At 40.4% G+C, this 26,121-nt stretch overlaps 1 protein-coding gene across 15 annotated transcripts in view; it reads left to right on the top strand.

Moving 5' to 3' along the window:
* SESTD1 (SEC14 and spectrin domain containing 1) overlaps positions 1 to 26,121 on the top strand; it is a 126,036-nt gene that overhangs the window by 7,522 nt on the left and 92,393 nt on the right. For 12 of the 15 annotated variants that reach the window (XM_043505421.1, XM_038422445.2, XM_038422452.2 and 9 more), the window contains one exon: positions 21,826 to 21,905. In XM_043505421.1, coding sequence (XP_043361356.1) covers positions 21,851 to 21,905 — 55 coding nt within the window. In that variant the 5' untranslated portion in view covers positions 21,826 to 21,850. Of the gene's footprint in view, positions 1 to 17,209; positions 17,263 to 21,825; positions 21,906 to 26,121 lie in introns of all 15 variants that reach the window. The other 3 variants (XM_038422450.2, XM_038422453.2, XM_038422451.2) reach the window with 1 other exon arrangement.

Raw genomic sequence — 26,121 nt, 5'->3', positions numbered from 1 at the left:
CATAGTCTGTTCTCTTTCATCATAGCCTTTGTTTTAGATCTGCTCTTGAAGGATTTAGAGATCCAGTGCCATAACTTAGCACAGTTTTGTGACTGGTAGATTGGTGGGGAGAACATAAGAATGGCCCTACTGGGTCAGACCAAAGGTCCATCTAGCCCAGTATCCTGTCTACTGATAGTGGCCAGTGCCAGGTGCTCCAGAGGGAGTGAACAGAACGGGTAATCATCAAGTGATCCATCCCCTGTCGCTCATTCCCAGCTCCTGGCAAACAGAGGCTAGAGACACCATTGCTGCCCATCCTGGCTAATAGCCATTGATGGACGTATCCTCCATGAATTTATCTAGTTCTTTTTTGAACCCTGTTATGGTGTTGGCCTTCACAACGTTCCCTGGCAAGGAGTTCCACAGGTTGACTGTGTGTTGTGTGAAGAAATATTTGGAAGGAGAACATAGCCTCTTATTCTACCGTTGATTGATATTCCTCCCATGACTCTGGAGCTGCATGTGAGTCTGGAAAGCTCTGTACATGTAGCCTGTGCTGTGGTCCTCTAGCTGATTCTCCAACAAGGCAAGGGGAATACCAGTTATAATATCAGTATTCATACCGCTTTGCGGCTTGTATATTGGACAGCAGGAGGGATGTTGGAAAAACAGACCAATGGAACAGGAGCCATAGAGTTCCTCCCCTGGTGAAGAGGATAGAGAGGAAAAGAAGCTACTGGACTTTAAATGAGGAGGAATAGTTGAATAGGGGTCCGATCCAGCAGAGGGAGATATATAGATAGGGGAACTCCAACTTCCACCTTTATCGGGTATAGCAGTGGCTCTCAATCTTTCTGGACTACTGTACTCTTTTCAGGATTTGTCTGATTTGTCTTGTACCCCCAAGTTTCACCTCACTTAAAAAAAAATTACAAAATCAGACATTAAAAATAAGAAAAGTCACAGCACATATTAGTGAAAAATTGCTTATTTTTTCATTTTTACCATATAATTATAAAATAAATAGATGGGAATATAAATATTATACTTGCATTTCAGTGTATTGTTTATAGAGCAGTAACAAACCTGTCATTATCTGTATGAAATTTTTGTTTGTACTGACTTTGCTAGTGCTTTTTATGTAGCCTGTTGTAAAATTAGGGAAATATCTAGATGAGTTGATGTACCCCCTGGAAGTCCTTTGTGTACCCCAGGGGCACATATACCTCTAGATGAGAACCACTGAGATAGAGGAAGGGGAGAGAGGACAATGAGCTTTCATTATAATGTTGCATCTTTCTAGTTTAATATCAGATATTTATGATACGCTAATTCCTTTGTTAGAGAGATCTCCCTAGATATTAAAGGTCGACATATATTTGAGAGATGGAGGCATGTCTTGATTCAAGAGTATTCATGTAAGAAATTATAATGCAGTTTGTCAATAAAGAATATAGAAAAACTAGACAAACGTCCAATCTGTCTCTTTATCAAAATACATAAAGATCCTATTTCAAGGCAGACAAGTGGTGAAGAAAGTGAAATTAAGAATACTGAAAACAATATAGATATACTTGTTATCTGTTCTTGTTTTTTTAAGTTTTTTTTTTTTCCCTACAAAATCTTTTTTTGGGAGGGAGATTTTGGGGGGAGTGTTTGAACACTGAGGTATACTTGGCATGTACCACCATCCACCTTTTATTTACTTGTCTGTTTTTTGCATAGTCCCTTTTTTTCTTGAAGGCTATTTGCCCAGAACAATGGCTTTCCACCCATCCTGCTTTCTGGATATTGATCATCTTAAATAAAGTGAGGGCAAGAGTGAATTGTCCTGTACCACTTGGGTCTTTTATAGTGGCAGTTGGGTCTTGGGTCGCTTTATAATTTGATTATTATATTAGTCAAGAGGTGTCCAACTTGCAGTCCTCAAGTGTGATGGTGTTGGGAAGAAAATATGCATTTGATTATTAACTGAAAATGTGCTCCCTAGGTCATCCCCGATTAAGCTTTAAACAGAAAAATTTTCATTAGCCCAATCGCCACAGGGATGGGGGCACCACCTCTCCAACTGGCCCCTATTGCTGACTGTGCTGGCCTACGAGCAGCTCTAATGTGAGCTGAGAGTGCTCTGGGCAGCTGCTGTCTCTTCCCTAAAGAGGCTACTTCCCTTCTGGCTGCCTGTTGCATTACAAGGGATGAAAGAGAGAAGCTCTGGCTGTTCTGATGTCTGCTGGTTTGTGGGAACCCCCGAGAAAACAGCACAGGAGCTAAATTAGCTCTGCTTGAGCCTGTGGGAGCGCCTAGCAAAGGATCTACTTATCTGTGCACACACTCATGATAGCAGGTTGGGGAGTGAAGGAAAGAAAGAGATGCTGAGTACCAAAAACAAATTAGGATTCTGATTTCCCTGCTAGATTCTCAACCCTGACTAGAACAGCCTGGAGGCTGCTGTTATTTACACCAGCTGGCAACTCTGTGGCCAAGGGACCGTATATCACCTATGTTGGAGAGAAGTGTAGAAATGAGCTATTCCTGCTGGAATGGGGGAATCTCCGTTAGGGGAATTGCAAATGGTTTCTCCTCCCTTAGCATTGCCTGAACAGGACAGTATCAGAAGGGTAGCTGTGTTAGTCTGGATCTGTAAAATTGGCAGAGAGTCCTGTGGCACCTTATAAACTAACAGACGTATTGGAGCATAAGCTTTTGTGGGTGAATACCCACTTTGTCGGATGCATGTACATGTATTCACCCATGAAAGCTTAATCTCCAATACGTCTGTTAGTCTATAAGGTGCCACTGGACTCTTTGCCGCTAGAACAGGACAGTAAGTCCATCCTAAATTACTGATTGTGGTTCTTTTGATCTCTTTTGCAACTATATGCTTAGTCTTGAGGCTGAAAGGAGTGGATATCCTTGCTCCACCAATCTAACGTTTAGGAGTGGGTTTGAGTCAATGCAGCATCATCCCTGTTCCCTCTGTGTCTAAATTCCAGGGGCAAAGCTGGGTGAGATCCGTTCTCTATGGCGCTATCCCTGATTAAGTCAGAGAGATCCTCATATGAGAGCTAATTCTTTCAGCATTTTCTTATATAAACTGTCCTGTCAAAAAATAGGTGTGTAGATTTGACCCAGCTGCATTTGTTCCTGGCAACATGGATTCTAAGGAAGGATGCTCATAATGAGAATGGAAAGCCTGGGGAACAGTATATGGTCTTTTGTTCAAAAGCTTTGTCCTCTCTTCACACCCAAAGATTTGCTGAATTTTTCTGTGGATTTTAGGGTGCCTGGGGGTTTGGAGGGCTCTGTTGACAATATAGCAAGTCTAATGCCCGTTAGAATGACTGGGCAGAAATTCTGTAGCCTTAGAAGGCAGTGCAGTTTGGAGGACTGAACATAAGAACTGAGCAGAGTTGGGTTCTAATACTGCCTCTGCCACTAACTTGCAGTGTGGCCTTCACCAAGTCACTTCATTTCCATCTGTTTTCTGATGAGTAAAATAGGGATAATTCGTATCCACCTACCTCACAAGATGTTGTGAAGGTTGACTGTCTGCACAATGCTCTGAAAATATAAAGCACTATAGTAATGTTAATATTAAGAATGCAGAGTTTTCTTCCTCGCTTGGACCTTCCCTTAGTTTATTACATTCAGAGCTCAATCTGTCCCAATGTCTTGTGGCTCCCTGCCCCCCCAATGGGGCTGGGGAGAGGAAGGGAGTGGAGTGGAACTGCTAGAGTTGTTACTCCCCACCCCCCCTCCCTCCCCAATGAGGAAAGATGTTCTGTGGCTAACCCCTTTCCCCTATGCTCCTGCACCCAGCCAGGGGAACAGGACTGGACTTCAGCACTCTCCTGCTCTATGACTTCTGCTACCAGCCAATGCGAGGGGACTCTCTCTGGCAGGGGTGGCCAACCTTTGGCTCTGGAGCCACAAGCAGCTTTTCAGAAGTTAATATGCGGCTCCTTGTATAGGGACCAACTCCAAGGCTGGAGCTACAGGTGCCAACTTTCCAATGTGCAAGAGGGTGCTCACTGCTCAACCCCTGGCTCTGCCACAGGTCATGCCCCCACTCCACCTCTTCCTGCCCCTTCCCCGAGCCTGCCATACCCTTGCTCCTCCCCGTCCCCACTCCCCCTCCGAACCTCCTGCATGCCATGAAACAGCTGATAAGGAGGCGCTGGAAGCGGGGAGTGGAGCTGATTGCCAAAGAGCCACAGTAATATGTCAGCAGCCCTCCAATGTACATTGGTAAATTCTGGCTCCTTCTCAGGCTTGGGTTGGCCACCCCTGCTGTACAGTGTCTCTTCCTCCAGTCTTTGTCTCCCTCCCACTCTGCAAAATGAATAACTGTCTGAGCTGAAATTTAAAACCTCCGATTCCATTTGCTCCCTCATTCACCAGTTCCCTCTCCATTGTCTGTCTGTCTCTCCTATTCATCATCCTGTCCTGCATTTATCTTCACCACTTTCTATCCCTTTCACTTGCTCTTTCTCCGACATTATGAGGGAGAGAGTGGAAGAGGCAAGGTGAGTGGTAGAGAGGAGATAATAAATGTGCAATATGGAGGTGAGGGGAAGAGAAAAGGGGTCATGGGGGGAGGAGGAGGAGGAAGAGTGAACCAAGGAGTACTCAGCATGAAGAAAGAGGATGGGGTAGAAGGCGGAGGGCATGGGAGACACCGTGCTCCTAATTCATGCACTCGCGCTTGAGCGTCCCCTGGTTTCATAAAGGGGGTGGAGGGAAATAGCATTGCTGCTAAGCATAAATTTGGCAGGGGTATGGTTTGGGAGGCTGTGGTTTTGGGCTCTGGTATGATTTAGCCTAGCAAATTGGTTTAATCCTTCAGCTAATGGATGTTGGGTACAGTTTTCAGTCCCTTCATGTGTGTTTTGTCAGGAGTACAGCTGAGTTGCAAATGGTTTTCCTGTCCTGTGAAAAATTTTGATATTTCAAAAATGTTCCCGTTGTGTTCTGAGACACAAACGTGACCTTTCATAGAAAAAGCGGACAGAGGCTTACTCCAGAATAGCCAAATTTGGCAGGGTAGGGACTTGAATGTGGTCTCCCACGTCCCAGATGTTTGCCAAAACCACCAGGATCTTGGCTCTTCTGGGCTGGTGTGTGCTCTCTTAGTTTTGACCAGAAGTTCCATCCTGGTCATGAGAAACCTTTCTGGATGAAAGTTTAATTGCAACTGGTATTTTCCCCCAAATTCATTTAAAATTGCCCAACTGGCTCTAGTGAGGAGTTGTTGTATTAGTGTGTACACAACAGAATGGATATATGTTATGTTGCATTTGGTTTAAACTCAAATAATCTTGCACACTGCTGAAATTTACAAGGGGTATGATTTTTCCTTTTTGAATTCTTTGGTAAGAATTAAAACTGCTGTGAAAGACTAAAAACATTTTCTTTATGGACTGCTTGAAAATCAGGTATGATGTAAAACTTGAGTATGCTCTCTTTTAATTAGTCTTTTTCCTCAAGAATATATAATCAGTTATTAAACAGGATAAACCATGATTAAATATGTGGAATTAAAACCTTTGAGCAATTGGTTTTAAATGATGAAGACTGTTCTCCCCTGCCCCCCAAAAATGTCGATAGTAAAAAATACTCATTTTGAGCATCTTCATTTGCACACTAACATTTATGTTCATCTTACTTTGAATATTTGTTCCTTCTTAAAAAAAAATCTATTAAATCCAAACAGTTTTTGTTTGCTCTTAGGTTATAAATGATGAGAAAAGGGCTGATTTAACTGCTCTTATACTTGCATTTTCTTTATTTTTGTTCCTATATATGTTATAACTCGAGAAGCATGTCCCCAATCGTATACATCAGACCTTCTTATGTTAGCCTGCTTATCCCCACTCCAAAGCTGTATATTCTTGAGTACTTTGAATCAAGTTAAGTGACTGAAGCAGTGGGGGTTCTACTATTGCTCTTAGTCTACACACTGATTAAAAATCACTATTGGGGTGTCATCTGCCTCCCTCCCAATTGTTTTGGAGGGTATGGACTAAGGTACCTCCAGTATGCTGCTGATACTTGGCTCACTGCTTCTTTACTCCGTTGTGTGTATGTGCGCACAGTCTCCAGCTGTTTGATTTTATGGCAGATGTTTCCATTTGGATCAGGGATTGCTGATTTAAGCTGATCCAGGATAAAACTGAAGTAATGCCTTTTGGGTTGAGGATAGCATCTTGAGGAACTTTAATGGTGGTTTATATACTTCTGGCATTCAGAGAATGAAACAGCTGGGTATGAAACAGGTCTAGACTTCAGGAGTTGGTCTGGATTTCTCTCAGCATAAAAGACAATTTTGCTGTAATATTGCAGAATGGGTATTGTTATCTGTACTATTATAAATTTTCTCCTTAGATTCATAAGCTACAACAGTTTTGGATTTAGTTGTCCCTCTTCTTGGTAACTTGTAGGCATTCCTATGGCATTCCTCATAGTCTTAATTCTTCAAAAACATTAATGAATTAAACCTCACATACTCCTATGAAATAGGGAAGTAATATAGAACATCCCCATTTTACAGAAGGGGAAGGTGACAAGGAATCATACATAGAAACCAGTTTTTTGGACTTCTAGTTCTGTGCCTTAACCAGAAAACCATTAAATGTCCCCCTCCCCCCAAATTAACAGTTAATTAATTTGTCTGGTGATAGCTCTTCCAGAACGTTGAGTTCAGCAAAACTCAAACGTCTGAAAACCGGGACATACGATGGTAAGGTGAACATCCTGGCAGCCTTCACTCCGCACTCTTAGACCTGCCAACAGCCACTGGGAACTATCTGCATGCATTCCAGCTGCATTTACTGTGTTATGTATAGCTATATTGTTATGTGTAGGTTTCAGAGTAGCAGCCGTGTTAGTCTGTATCCGCAAAAAGAAAAGGAGGATTTGTGGCACCTTAGAGACTTATGCTCAAATAAATTTGTTAGTCTCTAAGGTGCCATAAGTCCTCCTTTTCTTGTTATGTGTAGGTGGAGGAATAAGTTGGGAGTAGTTTGGAAGAGCTGTGATTGTGATGGGAGGAGATCCCTATCTTGTGTGCTATCGAAGGAACCAGGTATACGTGTACCTTTTGAGATTTCAGTCTGCATCACTTCAATACAGAATTGTATAGGTTGTATCAGTATCAGGACACTGGGGTGGTCTTGCCATGGATAATGTTAGTGGTAAGCTGGACTACGCGAGCAGTCTATGGATATAACAATGGGTAGGGAACAGGATAGGGTTAGGTACTATCCTGTGTGAAAGGGTTGTACAAGGCTATGAAGTGGTTAAATTTTACAACTGTGACGTTCTGTCAGGGGAGTAGGCTCAGTGTTTTGAGTGTAGGGCAAGTGCATGTAGTGCCTGTCCATAACCGTGGAAACAGAGTGTGTGTGTGCGCGTGTTGGCATTGTGGGGCATTGCCCAAAGAGAGCAGAATTAAAGTTGCGTGGGCAGGGAGAGGGGCTCAGACCCCTGAAAAGGTGTTGCCCAGATCCCACCACACACATGGAAGGGGAGAATTCAGGGCTGACAGCCCCCTTCCCTAAACCCTAACTTGCTCTCCAACCCCTCCTGTATTATCCCCTCCCCTGAGTTTCCCAGCCCCTCTTCCCTTTCCTATCACCCATTCATCCCCCTCCCCATAATACCCTTATCACTGGCAGCAGACCCAAATCCCTCCTCCCCTATTACCACCTACTTTTGCACCTGTAATCACCTGTCCCCTTTCATTGAACATTTGCATGTGTAACTTATTTTCTTGTTTAAAAAAAAACAGTTTCAGTATGTTCTGAATATTCTGCTGTACTCGGATTGAATTTCTTCAGCCTCAAAAACCTTGAGAGAGGTGGATTGTTCCCAGATGTTTACAGTTCAGCCTCAGATTTCTACCCAGAGTAGATTTCAGACTTCAAAGTTGCAGGCTAAGAGAGATGTTAAGTGGCCCAAAGAATATCCGAATGGTGATGAATACAGACTGAAACAACGCCTCTGAGGCATGTGAATGTCTCCCTTCATGTCAGTGGGTCTCCTGTTCTCTCTCTTCCCACCACCCCCCCCCACCACAGTGATGGAAACTCACATCTGATATGTGCCAAGCATACTTGTTCTCAGCTACTCACTCAGTGCCAGCAGTGTGTTCTTCGTGTATGCGCTGAGCATATGTGTTTTAAGATTCCCACCTGGAGAGTCAGGTATTCCCCAGATCCTGGCTCAGATGGGAGAGGTAAGGAAAGGGGCTCAGACAATCCCCAAACAGCAACCTTCCCCCTCTTTCCCCCCCCAAACATGGCTCATATGAGGGAGACAGGGATGGAGGGGTCAGATCCTCATAGATGGTCAGGGCCTCCCAGATTCTGGAACACATTCGGGGGGGACAGGGAGCAGGGCTCAGACACCCCCTGAAAAGCAAGCTCCTCAGAAACTGGCTTACATGGGAAGGGAGAGAGGGGAGAATCAGATCACCATGCTTGGGCAGGGGCTCCCCAGACCCTGGCGCACACATGAGGGTAGAGAGCGGGACTCTCACCTACTGGGAGCGAGCAAAGCCGCCTCCCAGCTCACATGGGAGGGGTAAGGAGATGAACCTTAGACACCCCATATGTTGGCGCATGCATGCACGCGCACACACAGAGGAAGAATGTGGGGCCGACAGGTGACCCTGCTCCTATTCTTCCCCCTGTCCTGCCATTCACCCCCATGTCCCTTTCCCAGGACCCGTCACCTGAGCCCACCAGCCCCACTCACCTCCCCTACCATCCATCCCCATTCCCTCTACTCCTCCATCACATAAAATGCCCCTGTCCTGCCAACAAGCATTCACATATCAGTTTAAAAAAAAAAACAACAAAAACCCTGTGATTACTTTTCCCCCAATAGAGAGAGGTTTTAGCAAAAATGTCCCAGCCATTTCCAGATTTCTGCCCTGGGTGGGGCTCGGACTGACACTAGCTGAGTGGGTCAGGTTCATAGGACTCCTGCTTATTCCTTTGGCTCTCCAGCTGGTGTGAAAATTTGAAGGCTATCAGTCCTGTTAACTCTTCTGTCCATGCATGTTCAGTATAATAAATTTGGCATGAGAATTAATGCATGAGTCTTGCAACAAGCCAAACTGGAAAAGCAAAATATTTTTGAAATCTTTTAATTTTATTTTCCCCAAAGAACTGGTGAGTGGCATGCACTCTATGGGGTAACCCTTGAGTATTGGGCGCCTTGGTGCAATGTTCTGAGCCTTTGTTTGAGCTCTGTGACCAAAAATAGGTTGCCAGAATCTCTCAACTTTAAGAAAAGCTATTTTTTTCCAGAGGCTGTTTCTCAGGAACCTCCTGGTCAAATGGATCCTAATTTGGATCACTAAGATAACTCTGCATACCCATGAGGCACACAAGATTTCAAGGCAATCCGAGTAACTGTATAGGTTTTAGCAAAAACAACGAGGAGTCCTTGTGGCACCTTGGAGACTAACAAATTTATTTGGGCATAGGCTTTCATGGGCTAAAACCCACTTCATCAGATGCATGGAGTGAAAAATACAGTAAGCAGTATAAATATTACAGCACATGAAAAGATGGGAGTTACCTTACCAAGTAGGGAGTCCGTGTTAATGAGGCCAATTCAATTAAGGTGGACGTGGCCTATTCTCAACAGTTGACAAGAAGGGGTGAATATCAAGGGAAGGAAAATTACTTTTTTGTAGTGACCAATCCATTCCCAGTCTTTATTCAGGCCTAATTTGATGGTGTCCAGTTTGCAAATTAATTCCAGTTCTAGTTTCTCGTTGAAGTCTGTTTTTGAAGTTTTTGTTGAAGAATTGCCACTCAAGTCTGTTATTGAGTGTCCAGGGAGACTGAAGTGTTCTCCTACTGGTTTTTGAATATTACAATTCTTGATGTCTGATTTGTGTCCATTTATTCTTTTGCATAGAGGCTGTCCGGTTTGGCCAATGTACATGGCAGAGGGGCATTGCTGGCACATGACGGCATATATCACATTGGTAGATGTGCAGGTGAATGAGCCCCTGATGGTGTGGCTGATGTGATTAGGTCCTATGATGGTGTCCCTTGAATAGATATGCGGACAGAATTGACAATGGGGTTTGATGCAGGGATTGGTTCCAGGGTTAGTGGTTTTTGTTGTGTGGTGTATAGTTGCTGGTGAATATTTGCTTTAGGTTGCGGGGCTGTCTGTAAGCGAGGTCTGGCCTGTCTCCCAAGATCTGTGAGAGTGAGGGATCGTCCTTCAGGATAGGTTGTAGATCCTTGATGATGCGCTGGAGTGGTTTTATTTGGGGGCTGTAGGTGATGGCTAGTGGCGTTCTGTTACTTTCTTTTTTGGGCCTGTCCTATAGTAGGTGACTTCTGGGTACCCTTCTGGCTCTGTCAATCTGTTTCTTCACTTCAGCAGGTGGGTACTGTAGTTTTAAGAATGCTTGATAGAGATCTTGTAGGTGTTTGTCTCTGTCTGAAGGGTTGAAGGAAATGCAGTGGTATCTTAGAGCTTGGCTGTAGACAATGGATCGTCAGATGTGGTCTGGATGAAAGCTGGAGGCATGTAGGTAAGTATAGTGGTCAGAAAGATTCCAGGATAGGGTGGTGTTTATGTGACCATTGCTTATTTGCACTCTAGTGTCCAGGAAGTGGACCTCTTGTGTGTACTGGTCCAGGCTGAGGTTGATGGTAGAATGGAAATTGTTGAAATCCTGGTGGAATTCCTCAAGGGCTTCCTTCCCATGGGTCCAGATGATGGTGATGTCATCAATGTAGTGCACGTAGAGTAGGGGCACTAGGGGATGAGAGCTGAGGAAGCGTTCTAAATCAGCTATAAAAACGTTGGCATACCGTGGGCCATGTGGGTACCCATCGCAGTCCTGCTGACTTGAAGGTATAAATTGTCCCCAGATTTTGATACACTTGGAAGAGTCAAGCTTTAAACAGAAACCTGGTCTGAACCTTAACTATAGCTGGGCTGTTGCCCTGCTATAATATTTCCTCTCTTGGGATGAGCGAATATTTAATTTTATGAAAGATCAAGACATTACTGTTTAATTTATAATGCACTTAATGATTTAGACCTGAAGCACTTGAGTGATCATACCTTAATTCTCTTCTAAGATGAGTTTGCCCAGTTTGTTGTTGCTTCTGTGCAGAAATTTCTATTGGGTGGTTTAGGAACAAGAGTATAGTGTTAAAGGGAACCTGACTGCAGCTGTCTTCAGGACATTTCACTTCTGGTCAGCTAATTGATGTCAGTTTTGGAGGGAGGGTGTTTCCTCTGGGTTCTCCCCCTTCTTTTTAGTGCTGTTTTTTAAGCTAACTCTTTTGTTTTGAAGAGTTGCTGGCTTTTTGGACACATGTTTTATTTTATTATTGTAATATTGCACAGTGCTCAAGATAGTTGCAGTGGACATTTTAGATAATGGAATAGGATTTCTTCATAGGCCAAATTCTGCAGCTTCTTATCTTTTCTACAACTTTTAAATGTCTTTTTAGGACTGAATTCTCCTGGACAGTATGTAGCGTTCTAAATGCAATCTCACCAGAACCTAGAAATAGTATGGAAATAGACTGTTTCTTCTGGGTCTGTGATTGAAGTCTTTCATCTGCAGCCCAAAATCATTTTTTGCACTTTATCACACTGTCAGCTTGTATCTAATTTGTTCACTGTCTCCTCTAGTCTTCTTTCAGCACTGCTGCCCAAGTATCTCTCTCTCATGAATTGTCTCTGTTTAACAGACATTTTCACCAGACGTATAAGCTTGTGGTTTTTTCCAGGCTGAATTTTATTTAGTAGTTGTTTTCTAATCTTTCTGTCCTGTTTTAGTTTTTTTTAAGGTATTTGCAATATTTCCCAGTTAACATTTTTGTGGTTTAAATGAAAATGCAAAATCTGGGCCTAATGCAGACCTGTGTCATATCTCTCTGGGAACCTCCAAACAATTTAGTATGTTGCTCTTTGATAGAACTTTTATTTATGGTCATTCAGTCTGTCTTTTGCCAACATGACAATGCTCATATGATTCATATCCAATTAATTTTGAATTAGTTTTGTGATGCTCTTTAGCTATACCATATGTCCTTCGTCCCCCAATTTTGCAATCTGATATGTGGGAATATGGTCTGGTGAGATCAGAGGTTGGGAGTACAGAGATCTAGGTTCTGTTCCTGGTCATGTCACTTGACATGGTGTATGACCTTGGACAAGTCCATTTAACTAATCTGTGGCTCAGTTTCACCATCTGTAAAATGGGGTATGATATTTGCCTCTATTCCAGAAGTGTTGTGACAAATTTGTAAAGCTTTGGGATCCTTGGGTGAAAAGTGTTACATTATATTTATTTCATAAACCATTTCTTGTCAATGTATTGTTCTATTGTCATTTAGGTCTTTAATCCCTTCCCTTCTTCTCCAATCCAAACTTCTTTATTTTATTAGGAACTAAAATTTAGTTTTACTGATCAGTCATTGCCAGAATTGTTCTTCTCCACCCCCAATATTAGTGATATAGATGAATTTCCTCAGTCCTATGGTTTCTTTATAATTTTCCATAACAATTATGAAATATTTGTCAGCATGTCAGAGCTAATTCCTTTAAGATTCTGGGATAATGTTATCCAGAACTACTGATGCGTGTGTGTGTGTGTGTGTAATGTATTCTATGCTTAAAGTATTCCCTTTTCTGATTTTAATTAAAAGCTATATTGATGCACTTTTAAATTATCCATCTTATTTTTTTTTGTTTATTGAATGTTATATTAATTTAGATGGAGTATGAGGCTAATGGTGTTAACATAACCCAGTTATTGTCCAGTATTAAATAGTGTTAAGTAACTGTTTAATACTGGAGTCTGGTGTACAGAGACCTCAGCCTGCTTATTACCATGGCAAACACACCGTTACAAATTGTTTTTAACCTTTTATTAAAGATAAAGAAAAGAAGGAAAAACAATTAAAGCATTTGCAATGTAAAGTATTAAATAAGGCTTTCATTTTAACACCATCCTGTGTTCCCTTTCCCTTTAACTGGAGAGATATTTTAGAAGGAAACCCTTTCTGCCCCCTACCTTGTTTGGCAGTCTCTTAGATGGCATCAAAGCTAGTAATTGTCCATTTAGGGAAAAGAGAAGTTAGCTGAGATGAGCTGGAGCTGCTGTTTAAGTCCAATCCTGTTTCATCTCAGGTGGTATTTGGGATTAAGCAGGAGCTAGTGGAGGTGGGGGTGTCATCTAGGTCTCAGTCTGGTCAGGACATTTCTCAGGATCAGTGTAACAAAAGGCCCAGGATCCAAGGAGATTGTGGGGGTAGTACCTATGCTTTTGAAGTTTTCTCTAGTAGCTAATTTCACCCCCCCCCCCCCAAAAAAAGTCTCTCTCTTTAAGGACCACCAAAGGGAATGGTGGGGGGTGGAATAGCTCATCTCCTCACTATTTTGTCCACCAGTTAGGCCTACTTTCTGACACACCAGTTTGGATGCACTGATTTTGATTCTGCACTTCTCTTGTTTACTATGCAGGATCTGAATACAGTCCTTAGTTTCTATTAGGAGGCTTTTTTGTTTGGACTAATTCAGTATTTCTGTCTCCTTTTTCATATCTTTTCACATCAACATGTGTTAGTTTGTTATAGGTTATTGTGATATCTTATGAATTTTTACGTACTTCTTACAGTTGAACTCACCACTTGAGTAAATTTGTAGGCCCAATTTATTACAACATAGGGAACAAATTTTTTTAAGTTTTTTCAATAGGTCAGCCATTTTAGAAGAATTACGGAACTTAATCTCCCTCCTTAAGAAGTGATTGGACCTGTATTTGCTCTAGTATAGATGGAAAAATAACAATCAACCAAAGTGGGAAGAAAACAAATCTGAAATAGGAAAGTTCAGAAAAAAACAAGATTGATATCTTAAACCACTTGTTGGGTATTACAGTAGCTAAATCTTCATTCTAATGTAACTTTTATTTATAGTAATATATTTGCTCCTTTGCATTTAATATAGCTTTTTAAAAAATCCATCACACTGAAAAATATTTTAGCATTTCCCTAGTGTACAACTGCCCTCAAATGGGAGCTGCCAAGGCAATGGTACATATAGTGCCCCATAGTTGTCATCATGGCAGCTGCTAGTGAAGTCCCTTCCGGAGCATCAAGTGAGTGTGTGGTGCCATCTGTCGCTGTAGCTCCCAGTGGGGAGCAGAGTGACTCTCTCCTGCTCTCCCCCAAAATATTTTTCTGGTTGGGGTTAAGGAAGGACTTTTAGATTCATTCCTGCCCAAGAATCTTCCAAGGCTGTGAAGGTTTGGTGGAAGATGCTATAACCATTCCTGCTGGGGTGGGAGCAAGGAAGAAATAGCCTGATAATCTGTCCTTAAGTCTATTCCTGTTAGATAGAGAGCACCCTAAAGCCTTTATTAAACGGGTAACTGAACTTTTCAATAGCATTTCAAACAAAGAATGGCTGGTTTGGATTGTCAATAATAGTGATGAAAAGGTTTTTCTCATAAACTGAACTACTTCCTTTGGCTTCAGGAAGTATTGAACAAAGGAACTATTTTAACTTATGGACAGTAAAATACTACTATATCTCTGAAAGCCAGTAAGTATTTTAATAATAGATGTTTTGCAGCCTCAAAAGAATAAATATTGCGTATTTGCAGAGAGAGAGAATGTGAATCAGTGTTTGTTAGTTATGTATACATATAAACAAACAAACTGACTCAAACTCTCTCTCTGCAAATATTGAAGTGTATGGCAAAATGATAAATGGCTCTCTTCTTTGTTTACAGAATAAATGGCTGTTTAGTATATATCACAGTAACTTTCTTGAGAAACTTTTTTGATTAGGAGAGAGGTAAAACGTTTTTGAAACTTTGCACATGTATTGTAAACAAGATTTTTACTAAGGTCAGCTAGTTAGCATTGGAATGGATGAGATGAATTATAATGGAGAGACAAGAATGAAGATCTGAGCTCTGTTTAAAAGAAACTTTTGTCTGAAGCATACAGTAGTGTGATGTTGCTGAATTGACTAATCAATTAGTGTATACTGTTTTGGTAATCCTAATTTGTCTAATACATTTAAATATAATATGCAGTAATGCAAAATAACGTGCATGTTCACTTTTGCTAAAAAGTGCTGTTGGCATGTAGGTTGATTTGTTCGTCAAAAGAAGGGCATCGATAAACACATTGTTTAATGTGGGGAATGGAGAGGAGAAAGTTTGGTTAAAAAAAAATAGCCACTATAATATTTCTTCACAACAAAGCTCAAATAGACTCTGTAAACTCTGGCAAGGCATGAAATGCAATTTCTTCTCTCAAACGTTTAGTTGTTCACTTATTTAAACATATTGGTTTTTTGAAACCTAAAAATGAGGGGAGTCAAAATGTTTTTGGTCAGGAAAAGCCATGTGTGTAGACACATAAAGGTGTCTACAGAGATGCCTTCAAAAAAGTCAGTCAAAAAACCTATGCCTTTAGTTCAGTGCTCAATTTGTAATGAAAGAGATGCGGGGACTCAAGCAGGGTTTTTACTTTTGTAACTGACGCGGCAAGCCCAGAAGTGCCGGGGCTATGAACTGCCAAGCCTAGAGGTGCCGGGGCTCAGCCTTAGCAAGCCATGGTACAAATGAAGCACTGCTTTAGTTGCTATAAAATGATTTACTTCGATTAATTTGCACACCGGGGGCACCAGTAAGTAGCTTGGCCACAACCCCCACACCGCTTTCTGGTATCTGCCATCCATTTGTGCAGTCTGTTATCACAGTCATATGTGGGTCCTTGTATCTGTTCAACGTGCTCATCTTTCTTGTAGAGCTGAGAAACATCGTACTTGATTTTTCTGTGTGTAGTTGTCATCTCACCAAAATAGACGGGTGACCAATTTGGTCCAGGCCCGATTCACACTAGCAGAGTTGAAATACCTGCTTTGCAAACATCTCTATACCAAACCTCGTTTGGTGCCCAACCACTAGTGGAAAATCCAGCCCATGTTCCTGTTAAATTCTGACACTCAAATTCACCCCGGTACAAACCCCAAGATCGTTCTCTATTAAATAAATAATCAAGACATTAGATGAGTGTGATTCTCCCATCAGGGAGTGCAGGAAAGGCATTAGCTTGAGCCACAACATGCCCCTCCCCTGAAACCATCCAAAGCTGACTGTTGCAGCCTGAAGCTCACCTGTGATCCACCTGCTGTTCTCCTGCCCTCTTGTGGGCTCAGTGCACTATCATCAAGTGTAGCAAATCCATTTTGTTTCTGGTGTCTCCTGAAAATTGCAAGCACACAGAGGTTTTGCTTGTATTATCCCTCTGCCTTGCTAGTCCCCTCTGAAGAGTGGGCATTGGTTATTTAACATTATATTATCCAGAGCTCAGTCACCTGGACCCCTCCGTGAATCAAATGCCTTCAAAGCTGCAGATGTTGCCACATCATTCCTGAAGGAATTCTTACCAAATCTTGCTGTATTGCACCCCAAGCAGGCTAACACCTTTCTTAATACTGTAGCAAATGGATCTCTGGTCAAGTAGCTGGCATCCCAGTATAATACAATAAAAGGCCAGCTCTTACGTACACCAAGTCAGAAAATGTTCCTCTGGATTTAATCGGGCATAACTGTTCATCTAGGCATTCTCTTAGCTCTGTTCTGGCCCCCAGCTTCTGCTTATTGACCATTATTTAACTTGCACCTCTTCCAGTTCCAATGTGTGCTTGGAGCAGCCTGTTGATGCTCCAGAAGGGACTTGACTAACTCCAGAAGTGCTGAAAAGCCACAGCAAATTCTGCCTTAAACAGCATTGCCTCTGCCCTGCAAAAACTTGCTCTGGGAGCAAAGCCTCTACTGATCCAACACCCACTGTGGCATCCAGTTGTACATGTAAATCTCAACCTGGCATCCACTCGGATCACTCCCTTAAACTATTTAAAAAATGCCTCCCACACTCAAGTATTCCCTCTTTTTCTTTGTCAAAATAATGAGGCTCCTTAATTGCCAAGGTGGTTGCTTGTGTACACAAAAGCCCTGACCAGGACCACCAAGGTTAGAGGTAAAATTTTAAGAGCCCATAATTACATGCAACTGCTTTGGAGTAACTTTGCCAAAACCCTTTAATCGCTTGTATTAGCATACATAATTTGTCCAGTTTTTCTGTAGGCGTGATACACCTACCAATTTGATTTCCAGGTATGTCATCCTCTGGGTTGTGTCTCTTTTTTACAGGGGTGAACAGGACTCCCCAGGCATTCTGCCATCTATGGAAATCTTCCTAATAGGTGAGTGAGTTCACCCAAATCACATCGTCCTGCCAAAAGAGAGTCATCCAGATAGTGAACCAATTGGTTTAAGTTAATTTATTTAGTAACTGTCCACTCTTGCACTGTAGAAAACTGCGGCCCTCAGCTTCATACCTTAACCATGGTCGTGTTGTTTGCAAATGAGTGTAAAGGCTCAAATATAAAGAAGTGTTGTCAATATGGCTTCTTTCAGGCAGCTGCTGTTTCTTCAGCAGCAATCAGAGCAAAATGGCTGCTGCATGGCCTCAGGGCTTCATACACAGGAAGGGGAAGGGTGTGAGACAATCAACTCTCCCTTCTTTTCCCCAGCCTCCAAACAGCAGAAGGGAGAGGTGGAGAATTCAGTGGTTTCCCATCCCCCCACTATGATCTCTCCTTGTGAGTTGCATTCTGGATAGTGGGAGGAGGAAGATCACAGAGCAGTCAAGCCTGCCCCTCCCTTCTCCTCTTGGGACTCCAGGAGTTGGTTTTCCTTGCTGGTGTGATCAAACCACCCCACCCTCTGTTGGGTGTGTGATCATTTGTTCCTGATGACTGAATTAATTTGGCAGTAAGAAGCATTTTGCTGTAATGAGAGGGAGAGTTTGTAATTTTGCACAAGGAAATTTAGCTCTTCTCCGCTTCTCCTGCTCACTGCATATCACATATACTGTAGCGTCATGTTTTGCATCTACATGTGAATTTAAAAATGGTCTCCAGATCAGAGTGGCCATTTGATAAAGCATAAAATCTATAGTCCAAAGTATTTTGGATTGAGGATTAAAAAGTTTTTGAAAACATTTCTAAAATATTTTCTGTAAAATGTGGCATGTACAGAATATATGGTAGTGTGATAGTAAAAATTGATTGCCACTTGTTTAGGATAATCTGCTTTACTTGTGTGGGTTTATCACTTGTAACACACCCGTACCAAATTCATGCTGGAAAAACCTTTATAATCCCTCCCCATACCATCATGTTTTCTCTCTTCCCCTTTTCCTTCATGTAGGCACACACAAACAATGCACTGACCTAGTGATGTGGATGTGATCATGGCTCCCTCTGCTGGCAGGCACTGCTTACTATACTACTTTGTATTGTCACACTAAATAGGTTCTCCTTTAGCGTGGGGTGGTGATAGCTCAGGTACTGTTGGTGCTGTTTGATGCTATGGATTCGATCCCCACTGACGATGGGATATGGCTACGATTGGTTTTGTACGTGCGCGCACACCCACACAGAGATTTATGTAGGGGTGGGTGTGTGTGACACATCTATGTATAAAATGTGTTCAAGTGGTGCATGCTATCACTGGTGCTGATTTTTCTTATTTCTGTTAAGTCTTTCATCATTCATAGCTTTTTCAAACAAGATCTTTTTATGCTGAAATTTCTCTTAGCCCAAAGATAACTTTTTAAAAAAGTCTGAGCCAAATCATTTCCATCATTTTTTTGAGTTACACATGCATGGAAAAAATTTTCCTGTTACGTTCCAATCAGATATTTCACTCTTGGATAATTTAAAAATTAATGATGCTAGAAAATTCAAACTTGATGGGTTGCTTTCCTTGAAGATTTAAAATTCAAATCAGAAGAAAATTAACGTATTAATTTTTAAAAGTTGAGATTTTAAGTAACCAGTTTTTGCACATGTTTGAGATGTGCTCTTTCTGGTTCCTTGAAAATGCATAAACCAAAAAACCCCACCCTTGGTGGAAATAAGGTCTTGAGTAGTTACAGAATGGAAGTTGGCATAAAATAATGTTGTCTTAGCAGGAGAATACCTATGCATATGGAAGTTGATGGTGGTTTGGAGCTTTCCCCTTGCCCTGCCTTCTGTTTCTCCTTCCTGAGCCATGTCCCCAATATTGTGAAGCCCAATCATGTTGAAATAGATAGTAGGCGTTTCCTTGGAACTTTAGGACATGGGACAAGGTTATATTGGCTCAATCCCTCTTCTTCTATTGAAATTTGGGCCATTTCAGAGAGTTCTCTGCAGCTTTTCTCTCTTCTGTGTGGAAAATAATGGAAGCTATGATCTGGTCTCAAATACCTACTTTCTTTTGCTGTTCTTCATGACTTGGGCTTTGTCTGCACGGCCAATTGAACGACAAAACTTTAGTCATTCACAGGTGCTTAAAAAAGCCCCCTGCTGAAAAACAAACGTTTTGCCACAGCAAGTGGCGCAGTGTAAATGGCATGTTGTTGGCAGGGGCGCACTCCTGTCGACAATGTGAACCCGACTCCTAGGGGGTGGAAGTATTTTGTCTGCAAAAGTGCCAACAAACACGTTTACACTGCCCGACTTTTAGCAACATGGCTGTGTTGCTAAACGCTGTGTAGTGTAGACAAAGACTTAGTGCATGTTCAGTATTTGAGGGTGTGGAAAGGGTTGTTATCTGCATAATTCCTTTATCCCGATGCCAGAAAAGATTCAAGTTGTTTTGCCCTGGCAGATATTTGTAGTAAAGCTTTTCTGTGAGCTGAATGCTCTTTGTAGTCTCACACTGATCATTGTCACTGAGTGAGAAGCAAAGTTTGACACCCCTTTGTCACTCAGTTTTTCTTAAAGCTTTCCATCATGCAGAGTTCTGGTCTTGTTGACTAATTTTCCAGTGCCTCTTCACTTTTTTAGGAACCTGCAGAAATCTACATTTTTATCACTTTCTCACATGCCTTCTTGGTGTTTAACAGTCATCTTTCCCATGAGTGTTGCCTTTTTTGAAGATACTTGCTTAGATTTAGATGCTCATCCAATACTCTCTTGTACAACTTTTAATATGGTTATGATGCACATTTTTTTACTCTTTAGTTGTCAACTTGAGTTCCTTTTGGCAGAACTCAAGTTCCTTTGGACTGTTCAACTTAAATCCAAATTCATTCTTTCTTTTTATTTGATCTGTGTGTGTTTGTGGCGTTTGGTGGGATTAGTATTGTTCCAGAGTGAGTTACTCTTGTTTATTGCCTTCCAGTGTTTAGCTGACTCAACATTACAGTGCTTGAAGTCATTGTCTGTCTTTTACACACTTTGAACTTATTTGTGTCATTTGTCTTCACTTGTTTATCTTTGTATATATTACTACATTTTACTTGTTTTTTGGAATGTAATTTGTTCTAAATTCTTCTCAGGATGTCACTTCTTGTTAGCTGTAGATTGAAAGTTTTGGTGATTTTGTTACAGCAACAGAGAAAAGTTGTCATTATGTTAAAACGGACTTTTAGTGGTATTAGGCAATTTCCCAATACATACTGCCTCACTGAAGAGGTATTTCAGTTAGCTTGGGCTTCTTATTTTCAGTTGAGAAGAAGAGTACACTGACTTCACGTATCCATAATCTATCCCAATGGTGGATCTTTATCTCTCATAATGTAATGGATTTTAGCTACTAATGAACTTGGTACATTCAGGCAGTTCCATTTGGTTTTTTGTCAGTTTGCATGGTAGGGAGGGGAAAATGGTCTGTGATATAACAGACTCCTTAGTAAGCAACACGTATTGTCAAAATGTTCTTGCAGATGTGAAAGGTCTCTACAGAAGTATCTATTAATGTTTGCTGTTGCCAGATACATTTCAGTTAATTTATTATTATTATGTCCTAATTTCAGTTTATTATGAAATGTCCATTCAAATTATTAAGAAGAAAATCCATCAGGTGTACTGGATGGTTAAACCATCACAGTGCATCTCCCATGGCCCAGCAGAAACAGTGTGTGTAAAATTATTAGGATTGTGAGAGGTTTGCTATGCTGCAGAGCTGGGTGAATTCTCCCCTGCAATATGTGTTTTTGTGTCACTGATACGCTTTGTGAATTTGGGCTGAATTCATGAAAGTAGGGTGAGAAAAGCAGAAACATCTCCACCTATACATTAAACAATAAATTAAAAGATGATGAAGCAACAGAAAGGATTAATTAGATTGTTTGCAAAATGTCTCTTCAGTCTGAGTTTGGTGATAACTGCATTGAGATCTTAATTTGGTAACGCATTAACTTGCATACAGTATAAAGATAATTACTCTTTTAATCGTAATCCTGGTTCTTTGAGAGAAACCCTATAAAATGTGAACAGGAGCACTAGGTTTAGTCACACCTATTCTGTTACACAAGAATGTCAAGATTATAGAGGAGTTCTACTTATAAACTGCTTCTATTTTAATGTTTTTTTTTCCCCATCTTGAATTAGGGCATTTAAGCTATGTATGTCTTACGGGTTTGTGTTTTGTCTTTAGTGTGTTGAAAATAAAATGAATTTAACTTTGTAGGGTCTATGAAATTTAAGTCTAAAATAATAAAAAAAAACTAAGTCAATTTCAGATAATAAAAAGAAATAATAGTGACTTAAAAGATTTACAATGGAAAAATGATTGACATTGATCTGGGGGTTTTCTTCAGTTTTGCAACATAATGCAATTCAAATGTTACATCACAGTTTTGGTCATAAAGTGTTCTGTGCTGCTCTCTGAAAAGTAAGTACAAAACTCTGCTGGCACAAGCCAACTCTTGTTCTAGTGTAGCATGGTAACTGATTTCCCAAAGTTGACACTCTTAATTTCTTGTGTTTCAGAGCTGTGAAATTTAACTGAAGTAGAATGGAAGCTACCGTAATATTACCTATTCTGAAGAAAAAATTAGCCTTCCTTTCAGGTACAATTTCTGATTTTTTTTTTTTTTCAATCTGTTGCCTGGTGTATAATTTGGGTCTGACTTGTATGGTTGTTTGATCTTTGCCAGATGTATTTGACAGAAGTGTATCTCAGATTTTCACTAAGGCTTATTTCAAACACGGCTCTAAAATATCTTTTAATCAGGATAGCAAAACTAAATTCAAACATAGTTTGTCACTAGTGGTTCTTGGTAAGCCAGTTTTTATTCTGGTCTGTAACTTGATTGAAATGACCTATGCAAGGTTGGTGTCATGTTTCACTTCTTATAAAATAAAATGTAATAATTTTGCACCCTTATTAAATTAACTACTAACTGGCACGAAAGCAATTGATTCTGAATTTTAGGACAATTCATTTTCAGGATTTCTTATAGAAAGTTCTTTCTCTTCCTTTCGTTCCAATCTTTACTCCACAAAGGATAGGGACCGTCTTTTTGTTCTGTGTGTACAGCCCCTAGCACATGAGGTTCTGGTCCAGACTGAGTCTCTTGGGCATTCAAATAATTAATAAGAAGATGAAATCTTATCAAGTAGTAAAAATAATGATTTAGTCTGGCAGGGGTGGAGCTGGAATATTAATTTTTATTATTTTGCTCAAAAAAATGTGCAGTTTAGGTTAGTCTATCATTTACAAAAGAGATGTACAAATACATTCCCTTAAGAGATGTATGTTTTAAGTGACTTGAGTTTTTGCTGACTAAGGTGCTGTTTTAGATGTTCACGTAGCTTTTAGTTCTTGCTGTTTTAACTCCTATGCACATCAGAATTTAAGAAAGACGAGTTAGAGATAAGTACATTTTTGCAATCATACAAATCAGGAAGCATTACTTTACCTAAAAAAAAAAAAATTACTGTATTTCAGCTAATGGCTAGTTCTTAGCCAAATCAAGCAAGTGTATGTCTTGCTTGAATGTCTAAAAAATTAAACTCCTACATTTCTCCTCAGAGTTAATGTATTTAGAGTTGTGGTTCTCAACATTTCCAGACTACTGTATCCCTTTCAGGAGTCTGCTTTGTATTGTGTACCCCAAGTTTCACCTCACTTAAAAACTACTTACTTACAAAATCAGACATAAAAATATGAAACTGTCACAGCACACTATTACTGAAAAACGGATTACTTTCTAATTTTTATCATACAATTATAAATCAATTGAAATTATTGTATAGTGTATAGAGCAACATAAACAAGTCATTGCATGAAATTTTAGTTTGTACTGACTTCACTAATGCTTTTTATGTAGCCAATTGTAAAACTAGGCAAATATCTAGATGAGTTGATGTAACCTTCCCCTTTCCCCCGCATTGAGAACCACTGATTTAGAGTCTCTTCCCTTGCATTAACACCCGTCCCCAGCAGCTTCTTCTGACAGCCTGCAATAGTGAGCAATTTCCTTCGCTGCCTCCTTTTCTGGGAGCAGTTTCAGCAGTTATAGTACAATTGTTTGATTAGCATGTACCTCGAGATTCTGATCAGTCAAATTGGAAATGCACTTTAGCAACTAAAGCTACCTGATTCACTGTGAAATACAGGTTTCAGAGTGGTGGTTGTGTTAGTCTGTATCAGCAAAAACAACGAGGAGTACTTGTGGCACCTTAGAGACTAACAAATTTATTTGGGCATAAGCTTTCGTGGGCTAAAGCCCACTTCATTGATACATTCAGTGGAAAATACAGTAGGAAGATAGCGAGATAGATATATACACATACGTGTGTGTGTGTGTGTGTGTGTGTGTATGTGTGTGTATGTGTGTGTATATATATGTATATATGTATATGTATATATGTATATATATATATGTATATGTATATATGTATATATATATATGTGTGTGTGTGTATATGTATATATATATGTATATGTATATATATATGTATATGTATATGTGTATATATATATATATATATATATATAATATATATGTGTGTGTGTGTGTATATATATAATATGAGAACATGAAAAAATGGGTGTTGCCATACCAACTCTAACGAGACTAATCAATTAAGGTGGGCTATTATCAGCAGGAGGAAAAAAAACCTTTTGTAGTGATAATCAGGATGGCCCATTTCAGACAGTTGACAAGAAGGTGTGTGTAACAGTAGGGGAAGAAATTAGCATGGGGGAATAGTTTTTAGCTTGTGTAATGACTCATCCACTCCTAGTCTTTATTCAAGCCTAATTTAATGGTGTCTAGTTTGCACATTAATTTCAGTTCTGTAGTTTCTCGTTGGAGTCTGGTTTTTTTTTTGAAGTTATTTTGTTGAATAATTGTGACTTTTAGGTCTGTAATTGAGTGACCAAAGATATTGAAGTGTTCTCCAACTGGTTTTTGAATGTTATAATTCTTGACGTCTGATTTGTGTCCATTTATTCTTTTGCGTAGAGACTGTCCACTTTGGCCAATGTACATGGCAGAGGGGCATTGCTGGCACATGATGGCATAGATCACATTGGTAGATGTGCAGGTGAACGAGCCCTTGATGGTGTGGCTGAAGTGATTAGGTCCTATGATGGGTTTCAGAGTAGCAGCTGTGTTAGTCTGTATTCGCAAAAAAGAAAAGGAGGACTTGTGACACCTTAGAGACTAACAAATTTATTTGAGCATAAGCTCATCCGATGAAGTGAGCTGTAGCTCACGGAAGCTTATGCTCAAATAAATTTGTTGGTCCTATGATGGTGTCCCTTGAATAGATATGCGGACAGAGTTGGCAATGGGCTTTGTTGCAAGGATAGGTTCCTGGGTTAGTGTTTTTGTTGTGTGGTGTGTAGTTGCTGGTGAGTATTTGCTTCAGGTTGGGGGGCTGTCCGTAAGCGAGGACTGGCCTGTCTCCTAAGATCTGTGAGAGTGAGGGATCGTCCTTCAGGATAGGTTGTAGATCCTTGATGATGTCCTGGAGAGGTTTTAGTTGGGGGCTGAAGGAGATGGCTAGTGGCGTTCTGTTATTTTCTTTGTTGGGCCTGTCCTGTAGTAGGTGACTTCTGGGGAATACAGATATTCTTAGTGAAAAGCAATTTAATGACTGGCATTTTAAATGCTGAAATTTTTTTGGAACTTACTATATTGCTGAGTAGGCTTGATTCTTTGGAATTACATAGTATTGACAGACATTTTAATTTAATTAATGGTATAGATTTATACAACAGATGTTTTAGCTTTCTCAGATGTGAATAAAGAAAACTGGTGGGCAACCAATTTGTCAAATCTGTTTATATCATTTAGTTTCAAGGAATATAAAATATAATCATAATAAAACATCAGAAGAAAGTTATGCTGTGAAAATATGTGGTAGATTTTTGGATGTTGAGCTCCCCAGACATGAGAATTATAATCTGCTAGAAAACACTGAAAACTAGTATGTTTTGACCTGCTTTAGTATTCCTTGTCTAACTTTACATCGTTTTTCCTCCCTCCAGTACACAGTGCTTTTCAGGACTTGTTCTCTTGAGATAAGAGGCTAAGTGGTTCCTTCTAGAAGCTATTGGCAATAATGCTTGATTAATTTCCTCAGTTGGTACATCCATTATTTGCTCTCCCCACTTCACTCACCAGAGAGAAAACACAGCAGTTTCTATTGGAACAGTGTTTCCACAGACTTGGAAACCTTGGGCCAAATTCAGAGGCTATATAAATGACTGCAAATTACGCATTGGTAAATTAGTGCAAATGACTGAGGAGGGAGAAATATGAGGTTCTATAGAAGCAGAAAATGCAACCAACAAGACAGTGTAAGAGAGCAGTTCCTTTGGTTTTATTTCTTATATCTGTCCTTGGTTGCTTTTTGTGGTAAAGTCCTGCTCTTCAGCTCTTTCAGCATGTAAATTAGATCAGTTTATGCTGATCTGGAACATACTTCACATGAGTTTGTCCTATTTTAAGATTGATTCTAAACCTGAGAATCTCCACATAATAGCTCAAATAATGGCATCTTTGTCAGATGACCTTTTTATTTATTTATGGCTTCCAGTTTAGTATATCTAGAGTCACAATCAGATTTGGGATTGCCATTCCTACATATAGTACTGTGAAGGTAGTGGGGAATGTGTCTGAGGTAGAAATAATGATGCAGTGACGAACAATCATACAAGAGAATTTTTTTAAATAGGAAGGAGAAATGAATGACTTCTGCTAAATCTAATTATCGCAATATAACTAAGGGTATGTTTATACTACCCTCTGGATTGGCGGGCAGCGATCG

The sequence above is a fragment of the Dermochelys coriacea genome, chromosome 11, assembly GCF_009764565.3.
Source record: "Dermochelys coriacea isolate rDerCor1 chromosome 11, rDerCor1.pri.v4, whole genome shotgun sequence".
Taxonomy (NCBI): domain Eukaryota; kingdom Metazoa; phylum Chordata; order Testudines; family Dermochelyidae; genus Dermochelys; species Dermochelys coriacea.
The sequence above is the reverse complement of the archived record's forward strand: the minus strand, read 5'-3'. Positions and strand labels throughout refer to the sequence as shown.